General features: G+C 47.7%; 1 protein-coding gene across 1 annotated transcript; it reads right to left on the bottom strand.

The window, feature by feature from the left end:
• Positions 1–4,836: 4,836 nt before the first annotated feature.
• Thrsp (thyroid hormone responsive) lies at positions 4,837–10,807 on the bottom strand. Its single transcript, XM_059271117.1, has 2 exons — positions 9,996–10,807; positions 4,837–5,447 (listed from the first exon to the last, which is right to left on the bottom strand). The coding sequence occupies exon 1, from the start codon at positions 10,465–10,467 to the stop codon at positions 10,015–10,017; it is 453 nt and encodes a 150-aa protein (XP_059127100.1). The 5' UTR covers positions 10,468–10,807; the 3' UTR covers positions 4,837–5,447; positions 9,996–10,014.
• Between the last annotated feature and the right edge of the window lie 208 nt (positions 10,808–11,015).

Below are 11,015 nucleotides of genomic sequence, written 5' to 3'. Positions count from 1 at the left end.
CTCTGCTTTTTTTCTGTTTTCTGTGTGTGTGTGTGTGTGCTCATGCAAGTGCGTGTGTGTGTGTGTGTGTGTGTGTGTGTGTGTGTGTGCAGGTTTGTACACTTGAGTATCCAAGGAGGCCAGCAGAGGATGTCAAATGCCCTGGAACTGGAGTTTATGTGGGTGCTGTGAGCTGCCCAGTGTATGTGCTTAGAACTGAATTCCCGTCCTTGCAAGAGCAGTATACACTCTTAACTGTTGGGCCATCTCTTCAGCAAGGGTCTTTTTAAAAACTTCTTTTATGTATTTAGCTGGCTGTGGTGGTGCACACCTTTAATCCTAGCACTGGAGAGGTAGAAGCAGGTAGATCCCTATGAATTTTTTGGCCAGCCTGGTCTACATAGCAAGTTCCAGGTCAGCCAAGGTTACATTGTGAGGCCCTGTTTCAAAAAACAACCAAAAATAAATAAATGAATATTTGTTTATTTGTATATTTGTTTTGGAGCTGTGTCTGCTATAACCCAGCTGACCTGAAAATGGCCTTGAACCCCTGATCTTCCCACCTTTCCCCCCTAAGTTTGAAGGTTTCAGGTGTATACTGCCATACTCCTCCTGAGACAGAATTTTGCTGTGTAGTGTAGGCTGGCCTCAAAACAGCAATCCTACTTCAGCCTCCCAAGTGCTAGAATTATAGGTGTATGCCAGCACTCAGCCTGACTTCTGAGTCCTTGTTTTAATTTTTATTTATTCTTTTCTCATACAATACATCCCTACTGCAGCTTCCACTCCTCCTAGCCCCCACACTTGCCCTCTCCCCTAGATCCACCCCTCCACCCCACCCCCATTTCCTCCTCAAAAAAGAGTGGGCTTCCTAGGGACATCAACTGAACATGGCACAACAAGATACAATAAGACCCTCACATCAAGGTTGGGTGAGGAACCCAGTAGGAGGAAAAGGGTCCCAAGAGCAGGTGAAAGAGTTAGAGACACACACACCCCAACTCCCACTGTCAGGAGTCACCCAAAAACACCAAGCCAAAAGCCATAGCATATGCAGAGGACCTAGCAGACCCATGCAAGCTCTGTGATTGCCACTGTAGTCTCTGTGAGCCTCTAGGAGCCCTGCTTATTTGATTCTGTGGGCTGCGTTCTCCTGGTGTCCTCCACCTCTCTGGCTTCTCCAATTCCTCCTTCCCCTTTTTGAATCCTTGATTATTGTTGATTTTTCAAGACAAGGTTTCTCTGTGTAACGGCCGTGGCCATCCTGGAACTTACTTTGTAGACCAGGCTGGCCTCAAACTCGCCTGCCTCTGCCTCCCGAGTGTTGGGATTAAAGGTGTGCATCACCACCAACCCACTGAATCTTTGTTTTTTTTGTTTTTGTTTTTGTTTTTTTTTTAAGAAAACTGGTTCATTACAAAAAAATCATTTTGGCTAGGCATGGTAGTGTATACCTTTAATCACTGTGTGTGTGTGTGTGTGTGTGTGTGTGTGTGTGTGCTCGCGTGCATGCGTGTGTGCGTGCGTGTGTGTCAGAGAGAGAGAGAGAGAGAGAGAAACTTGTATTTACCATGACATGTGACTCTCAGAGGGTGTCTTTCCAGGAGTCAGTTTTCTTGCACCAGCTGAGACCCAGGAATTGAACTCAGGTCCTCAGGCTTGTTGTCAAGGTGCCTTTACCCATAGATCCACCCACTTCCTTGGCCCCTTGTTCTCCCATTTTTAAGACATCTGAAAGACTTAAAGGTATTTTGCATTTATTTATCAGAGAAGAATTTGCAGGAATACTTTCTTCTCCTATATGGATCCTTGGGATAAAACTCAGGTTTCTAGGCTTGGCAGCAAGTACCTTTAACCCCTAAGCCGTCTTGCCAGCCCATTTGAAAGATTTTTTTTTTTTTTTTTTTTTTTTTAGGTTTTTCAAGACAGGGTTTCTCTGTGATAGCTTTGCGCCTTTCCTGGAACTCACTTTTGTAGCCCAGGCTGGCCTCGAACTCACAGAGATCTGCCTGCCTCTGCCTCCCAAGTGCTGGGATTAAAGGCATGCGCCACCACCGCCTGGCGAAAGATTTTTTTTTTAAAGACTCATTTCTTTTTTTTTTTTTTTTTGGTTTTTTGAGACAGGGTTTTTCTGTGTAGCTTTGAGCCTTTCCTGGAACTCACTTGGTAGCCCAGGCTGGCCTCGAACTCACAGAGATCCGCCTGGCTCTGCCTCCCGAGTGCTGAGATTAAAGGTGTGCACCACCACCGCCCGGCGACTCATTTCTTTTTACTTTATGTATTTTGTTGTTTTGGTTACATGTGTGTCTGTGCACAGAGTGAGCACCCTCAGAAGCAGGGAAGGGTGTCGGATCCCCTTCAACAGGAATTACGGTTTTGAGCTGCATCGGAGGTGCTAGGAATCTGGGTCCTCAGGAAGAGCAGCCTGTGCCCAGGGCTCTTAAGAACTGAGCCACCTCTCCAGCCCCCTCCCTCCAGTTGAAATATTTTTTAAAATTATATATTTTTATTTTATGTGCATTGGTGTTTTGCCTGCACATACGTCTGTGTGAGGGTGTCAGATCTTGGATACAGACAATTATGAGCTGCCATGTGGGTGCTGGGGATTGAACTCCAATCCTCTGGAAGAGTAGCCAGTATTCTTAACATCTGAGCCATCTCTCCAGCCCCCTGAAATATTTTTTAAACAATTTATTAGTGAATATCAGTACAGACCTTTCTTTTTCATATTAATTAATTTGCTTATTTTATCTGTGGGTGTTTTGCCTGCATGTATGTATGTATGCAGTGTGTACACAGGCCAGAAGAGGGCCCTGGGTCCCCTTAGAACTGGAGTTATGGTTAGTGGTTAGCTGTGGTGATATATTGTGTACCTTAATAAACTTGCCTGAGGATCAGAGGACAGAGCCGCTAGATTAGACATAGAGGTCAGGCAGTGGTGGCATACTCCTTTAATCCTATCACTTAGGAGGCAGAGATCCGTGTGGATCTCTGTGAGTTCAAGACCACACTGAGCTACATGAGATTGATCCAGTCTAGGAGAAAAACAGAGCCAGGCAGTGGTGGCACACACCTTTAATCCCAGCACGTGAGATCTCATGCCTTTGCTTGGGAAGCACACATGCCTATAGTCCCAGGAAGTAATATGGCAGGGCAGAGAAGGGTATATAAGGCGTGAGGAAACAGAGACTCACTCCCTTTGGGCTGAGGATTTTGTAGAGGTGAGAACTAGTGGCTGGCTGCTCTGCTTCTCTGATCTTGAGGCAAGTTTATTGGGGTACACAGTATATCACCACAGCCTCCGTGTGGGTGATGGGAATTGAACCCTGGTCCTCTCTCTGGAAGAGCAGCGGGCCAGTGTTCCTAGATGCTATTCTATCTCTTCAGCCCCTAGTTGAAATATTTTTAAGTTTAGAGGCTGTGGATATGTCTCAGTAGAGTATATATACAGTAGAACATTTTCTAGCAGCTACAAGGCCCTGATTCCATTCCTAGAAATAAAAATAAATAAAATAAAATAGGAAAACTAGTATGTGGATCAGATTTGGCTTACTGCTGATAAAGTTATGAGGAGGGTTGATGGGGGGGGGGGGGGTCAAGGTCTCTAGTCCAGGATGGCTTTGAACTCACTATGTAGTCGAAGATGACCCTAAACTTCTGTTCCTCTGCCTCTACCTCCCCAGTGCTGTGGTTATGGGTGTGCCATACAGCACCCAATTTATACAGTGTTGGGGACTGAAGCCAGAACTTCAAGCATGCTGGGCAAGAACTCTACCAACTGAGCTGTATCTGAAGCCCCAGTATTGATGAAGTTTCATTAGAAAGCTGTGTGTGGCTGCTTTAATGCTGTAACCACAGACTTGAATAGTTGTGACAATTTTGCTTTGTAAAGCCTGAGATAGTATCTGACCCTTCACCAACATTCCCCTGCTCCTCCTTCTGGTGCAAGGAAGGAAAAAACAAGTGGGATTATGAAGGGTTTGGGTCATGCAAAGAGATTTCAACTTGATCCCAGTAAGTTCTGGGGTAAATAAATCAAGGTGTTTTCTTTGGTTTTGGTTTGGGATTTTATGAGACTTCATTCCTATGTAGCCCAGCTGACATTGTACTTTTGACCTCCAGCCTCAGTTTGTCCAAGCACTATGATTAAGGTGTCATCTTGGCTCACCAAAGGGTTTTTGTTTACATTTTATGTTTAGGGTGTGTGCACATGCCATGTCGAGTGTGTGGAGGACAACTTGTGGGAGTCGGTTCTCTCCTTATGTGAGTTCTAGGGATCAAACTCCAGGTCTTCAGGGTTAGTGGCAAGCATCCTTACCCACTGCTCCATCTTGCCAGGCCCCCTTAAACATTTTTAATGAGAACAACAGGTTTGTATTTCTGAGCTCTCTGTAACAATACAGAGTGGGGTTTGGGCAGATTCAAGAGGATGGATAGTTTGACAAAGCTTTGCACCTGGATGGATCATTGCTGGAAAAGAAGCTCAGTCTGTTGAAACATAGCCACAAGAAGACCACACCTAGCAGGCAGAAGGTGTTTGTTGATACAGGGTCTTATGTAGCTTGGGCTCTCCTGGAACTCCCAGAGATCCACCTGTCTCTGCCTCCAGAGAGACAGTTCTTTACAGCTCATCAAATCCAAATGCTGCTCAAACCCTTTTTTTCTTTACAGACCTATATATAATCAGATTAGATTTTAGAGGTGAATAAAATTGGTAGGTGCTTGATTTCAAATTAGGTAACAGTATGGATATAACAAATTGTTTCTGGGCAAAATCAGATGAATTTGGTGTCTGCGAATGTACTTGTGATAATTATATTAGAGAAAGTGCTTTTAAAAAAAAGTACCAACACACCATGTTTTTTTCTTTTTAATTGTTACTGCAATAAATAGGTTTATAGTTCACCTGTGCTCAGCCTCATCAGTGGTCATCAGATCCAACAGGGTGAGTAGCTCATCCCACACACTCAACTACCTCAGCCCCCTTCAGGAAGTGACAAACAAGGGCTACATAGGGCATATCCTCTAAGGAAGGGAGAAGAAACTCCAACTGTTGGAATGTCAGCACAAGCCATGTGAGGTAGATACAGCACCCTGTTTTATACGTGAGGGAATTTGGGCTCCAGGGGATAAAGAACTTGAGACATGGGGCACCAAATGACATCCAGAAGGTGGGGTGTGAACTTTGGCCACTTGTAATACCTTCGCTTTCTACTGATCTTCGCCGTGTGAACCTCAATCACCACCTCAAACTGCTAAGGAAGGGAAGTGGAAGCAAGTTGAAGGAAGAGAGTGTCTTAAGGGTGAGCTTGCAATGGAGTCCACAAACGCCATCAGGGGGGTGGGGAAGCATGCCAGAGACACAAGTCCTCTTCACTTCCGGCTGGGTCCAGGCCTTCCTTTCTGATCTCAAGGCTGAAGCACCCTTGAGCCCCCGTCAGAGTCTCCCCTCTCTCTGGTAAAGCGATCTGCAGAATGTGGAAAGTTTACAAAGCCAAATGTCAAAAAGAAAAAAGAATATAATCAAGCCAGGCAGTGGTGGCGCACACCTTTAGTCCCAGCACTTGGGAGGCAGAGGCAGGCAGACCTCTGTGAGTTTGAGGCCAGCCTACTGAGCGAGTTCCAGGACAGCCAGAGCAGTTACACAGAGAAACCCTGTCCCGAAAAACAAACACACAAAAAAAATTATTTTCATTTACATGATAACATATGGTCATGAGTCAGGTCTCGAGGGGCCAAGGCTCCTTCCGAGATCACAGAACAAGGTAGTGTCCAAGCCTGGACTTGCCGCGCTTATGGGAGTGGGGTACAGATGGAGGGTTCGTTCCTTTAGGCCCGTGGAAGGACTCTGACCTCTGAGTGCCCCTCATTCTTCTGCTCAGCTGCCCTGTGGGGTACACAGGCTGTGGAGAGCCAAAGACGTGGGTTTGAGAGGGAGACAGTAAACTTGGTGAGAGCCCTGTGGACGTTGTCTATAATTTCAAACAACTACTGCGCATGCTTGCTGAAATAGAGGAAGACAAAAAATGGTAGTGTTACTGTTTGAAAGCTGGTAGCACTTCAAGCCTGAGGCACCAAGGGCTATCAGGGCCGGGCTACTAGTGTCTTTTCTCTCCATCCTATTAACAGAAGCTGAGAAGCAGCAAGGCTCCAGAGAGGCCTAGGGTGCAGAGTGGGCAATAGTGGAGCTAAGAGAAGAGCCCAGGTCTTTGAACTTGTGTCTCCATACCGCCTCCGCGGATGGAAACCGGGTCAGAGGTGTTGGGCTGTTATGGTATACAAGTGCTGCTCTAGCTTCTAAAGCTGTTTGGTTAGTTGGAGAATGTGGTTTCACCTCTGCGGTCCCCAGTTCCCGTTTCCACCATAGGCTGCAGGCTGTATAGCTCTAGAGAGCACAAAACCGAGTCAAGCTGGGGTAAGCAGCTTGGGAGCTTACCTTACCTCTCAGTCTTCCAGTGTTTTCCATTTGTTTGATTGGTTGGATTGATTTGGTTTGGGTTTTGAGACAGGGACCTGTGTAACACAGGCTGATCTCAAGCATGCCATGTAGCCTAGGGTGGCCTTGAACTTCTAATCCTCCTGCCTCTACCTCCCAAATGCTGGAATTACAGGCATGCACCACCATGCCTAACAGGTCTCCAATGTCTTTCTATAAAAGTTAATTTAAGGGGTTGGGAATTTAGCTCAGTGGTAGAGCACTTGCCTAGCAAGCACAAGACCCTGGGTTCGGTCCTCAGCTCCAGAAAAACAAAAACAAAAACAAAAAAACAGTTAATTTTAAAAAATAGACTGGCAAGATGACTTAACTACTAAGAACACTGGCAGCATAATCCTGGGTGGCCTGACCTTGATCTCTGGAACCCTTGGTGGAAGGAGAGACCAACTTCCAAAAGTTATCCTTCAGCAGAGAAGCCTACCTGTGCTTGTACACACATCATACACACACAACAATAATAACTTCTCCCCACCCACCAGGAGGGGTACTGAGGACCAAACCCAGAGTCTTTGGCTTGCTAGGCAAAGTGTTCAATGACTGAGCTAAATCCCCAACCATTCGATAATAACAAAATTTTAACGTAATGGTAATTCATTGAATAATTAATATGCAAGTGATTTAAACACTATTCGATTGCCAGTCATTACTTTACTACTATTAATGTGCCGTGAGGAAACAAGCGAGGAATCACAGTAGCTCCTCCTCAGCTTCCCAGCTCTTTGCTGTTTATCGGTGAGCAGGAATTGAGGCTCAGCTCTCCTGAGGCTCCTGGCTGTATTCAAGGAGGCTCCTTGGAAGGCAGCTCAGGAAGCCTCGGGGGAAGGGAAGGAGAGCCCAGGCTGACAGGTGAGGTTTGAGGTGGAGAAAGGGAAACGGCTTGGAAAGTACCTGGAGCAGAGTTTCTGTCGGGTCCCTGAGGGGAGGGAGGCGCGTTGATCCCCTGTCTTTCCAAAGGGACAGAATGAGTATGATGGAAGGGACCCTCAGCTCAAAGTCAGGCCAGTCCTGCTTTTTGTTTGTGTGTTTGTTTGTCTGCTTGGTTAGGTTTAGGGGTTTTGTTGGTTTGGGGGTTTTTGGTTTGGTTTAGCTTTTGATTTTTTTGAGACAGAGTTCATCTGTGTAGCCCTGGCTGTCCTGGAATTCGCTCTGTAGACCAGGCTGGCCTCAAACTCATAGAGATCCACCCACCCCTACCTTTGCCTCCTAAAGTGCTGGGATTAAAGGTGTGCACTGCCACCCGGCCTAGGTTTGGGCTTTTTGAGGCTGGTCTTGGACCTCCCAATTCTCCAGCTTCTGCCTCTGAGTGTCAGGGGTACACAAGGTCTCACCTGGCTTTTAGTCCCGTTACTAACTCCATGACTTCAGATGAGTCACTCAATTCTCCAGCTTTAATGTCCTTACTAACAAACGGAGGTACAGTTCTTTTATATTTACTGGGGGGAGAGGGGCAATGCACAGGCCACAGCGCACATATGGGGCACAGAGGACAATTTGCAGAAGTTGACTCTCTCTACCACCATGTGAGTCCCAGGGGTCAAAATCAGGTTGTCAGACTTGGTGGCAGGTAGCTTTACCTGCCCACCCACCTCACCCACCCTGGAGGTACAAATCTAGTCTCTGTCCAGCATAAGGTGGTTTATAACTGAAATGGGCTGGCAGGTGGCCCCTGGTCAAAACCAGCAGCTGCTGCAATCTGACTTCTCCCAATCCCTGCCTGTGGGGGATCCGTGACCCAGGCCCTTTTCCTACATGCTGTCCTTTACCATGACTTGTTTGCTTGCTGTTTATTCTTGTCTCACAATCCTAGCCTCTATGTATGGGCACATGGACTCAGGGATTCCCAACAGGCACACATCATGCCCTCCTGTGACTGGCATAATTCAAGACAGTTGCTGTTTGTCCAGTTGCAGCCTGGGATGGTTAGAGCATCCCTGACCATTTCAGGAGCACTGGGAGCAGCGTCACCTGCATGCCCCAGTGTGCCAGGAAAGGGCAGCTTCCCATGTTCTGAGACAGTGTGGGCACAAACACATAGAAGTCACAGAGCACATATACACAAACACATCTCCTGGTTAGGATCTTCACTTGCCAAATGAAAACACTAACCTCATCTTTGGCACTCAGGCACAGTGCCAGCTGCAGTCCCAGAATCTGAGGGACATGCAGGAGGATGGAAAGTATTTTTATTTTATATACATTGGTGTTTTGCTATGGGTGTCGGGTCCCCTGAACCTGGAATTACAGACAGTTGTTAGCTTCCATGTGGGTGCTGGGAATGGAACCCAGGTCCTCTGGAAGAGCAGCCAGTGCTCTTAACCACTGAGCCATCTCTCCAGCCCCTATAATCACATTTTTAAAGAAGTAGACTTTGAAGTTGAGCATAGTGGTGTATGCCTTTAATCCTTGGAGGCTGAGGCAGGAGAGAATCTGAGTTGCCAGACCAGCCTGGTCTACATAGCAAGTTCTAGGACAGCCAGAGCTTTCTAGAGAGACCCTGTCGCAAGAAAAAAAAAAAAGAAAGAAAAAAAAGAAGAGGGAGGAAAAGGAGGAGGAGGAGGAGGAGGAAGAGGAGGAGGAGGAGGAGGAGGAAAAGGAGGAGGAGGAGGAGGAGGAAGAGGAGGAGTTGTGGCTTTGGGTGGAGAGATGGCTCAGCAGGTGAAGGTCACCTTCTGAGCCTGGAGACCTGAAGTTTGGTCTCTGGAACCCGAGTTAAAGGTGGAAGGAGAGAACTTACTCCACAGAATTGTCCTGAGTTCCACACACATACCAGAGCATACTCTCTCATAACACACATCATGTACACACAGTATAATAGTAGCTTTATAAAAGGGCCAGGCAGATGAAAGTGCCTTCCACCAAGTCTGATGATGAGTTCAATCCCTCAGACCCACATGGTGGAAGGAATTGACTCCCACAAGTTGTCCTCTGACCTTCCCATGTGTGCCATGGCACAACCCCCACTCACACATACACTAAAAAATAATAAATAGTTGTAAAGCTTTTAAAAAGTTGACCTTGCAAGTTGGACATGGTGGCGCACACCTTTAATCCCAGTACTCGGGAGGCAGAAGCAGGCGGATCTCTGTGAGGACAGCCTGGACTACAGAGTGAGTTCTAGGACAGCCAGGAGAAACCCTGTCTGAGGGTGGGGGTGTGTTGGCCTTGAGAATAGACTCATTCCAGTCATAATCTACAAACATTCATATATTTACTAACAAATACGCAGCACGCGTGTACACACACACAGACACACACGCACGCACTCGAGCACCCATGTACTCAGGAGGGAAGGATTCATAGACTACATTTCTATTCTCTGTAGGAGTTCACAGTCATTGCTTATCAATTCTGGGTGAGAATGCTAGGGAAGCAGGGCCCAGCTCTGGGCCTTCCCACTTGATAGTCCCAATACCCTGGCCGTGAGAGTTCCCTTGGCCTCCTCTTGCTGAGTTGTAGCACCGTTCCTCTCCTCCCTCGTGTCCCTCCATGGATTATCACCCGCTAGCGTGGCTGCCATTACCTTCCTCAGAGTTGGAGGCCTACGGGACCTGTCCCGTCATTTCCTGGTACTTCCGTGTCACCTCCTGGGCTTTCTGGGTAAGGTGGGTGAGGATGTGATGGAGGCTGGAGAAGTGCAGGTGAAACTGAGCTTCTAGGTCCAGCTCCCCGGAGATCCTCTCTTCTTCCGCCTCCTCTGCCTCGGCGGCTTCGTTCTCAGTGTCTCTGGCTTCGCTGCCGGCCACCTTGGCCTGCCACTCCTCCCTCGGCAGCAGCCCGTGCTCCACTTCCACACAGATGGTCTTGAGCATGGTGAAGTAGGTATAGAGATCGGGGGCTCCCTCCTGGACTGAACCCCCATGCCCACACAGCTGCACGTCCCTCAGGAGGCTGGGGATCATCACCACCTGCTCCATGTTCCGCACCACAGCCGAGTACCGATCCATGACCATCAGCAGGCAGTTCTTGGGGTAGCGTTTAGTTAGCACTTGCATGGCTGATTCTTTTCGCACAGAGTCCGGCAGACTGCCCCGGCACTATTTCTAGGCTTTTGGAGCAGACAGCAGATTGACAGAGTGCCAAAAGCCAGCCACTGGACCAACACAGCCCTGTTTTAAGCCAATCCCAGGGTTTGGTCCCCAGCGTCTGTATCAGGTGATCCATCTACCCAGAGACAAACCTGCCAGCCTTCTGCTTGTCATTTCAGGTCTGCATGACTGCCTCAGTGAGAGGCCAGCTCTTCCTTCAGCAGCTTGCCCAGCCAGTTAAAGGGAAGCTTTGTCCCCTTGGCAGCCGGTACACTTGACTGCAGGCAATCAATAGTTCTTTGAGGTTACCTGAAGTCAAGTTGCCTCTTTGCTCCTTGCTTCACCCCAGCGCACACAGCTCGCTTTTTCAATCTAGGTAACTGGCTTGGAAAGGAACACAGGAGCAGTACCCTGAAAAGGAACAGTTTGGTGCAAGGCAAAGCCCTGAAACCAGGCCTGGCAGTCCAGTCACAGCGGGTGTTGTCACGCTTAAGTCCTAGCTGTTCTCTTTACAG

This window comes from Peromyscus eremicus, chromosome 1, assembly GCF_949786415.1.
Source record: "Peromyscus eremicus chromosome 1, PerEre_H2_v1, whole genome shotgun sequence".
Taxonomy (NCBI): Eukaryota; Metazoa; Chordata; class Mammalia; order Rodentia; family Cricetidae; genus Peromyscus; species Peromyscus eremicus.
The sequence above is the reverse complement of the archived record's forward strand: the minus strand, read 5'-3'. Positions and strand labels throughout refer to the sequence as shown.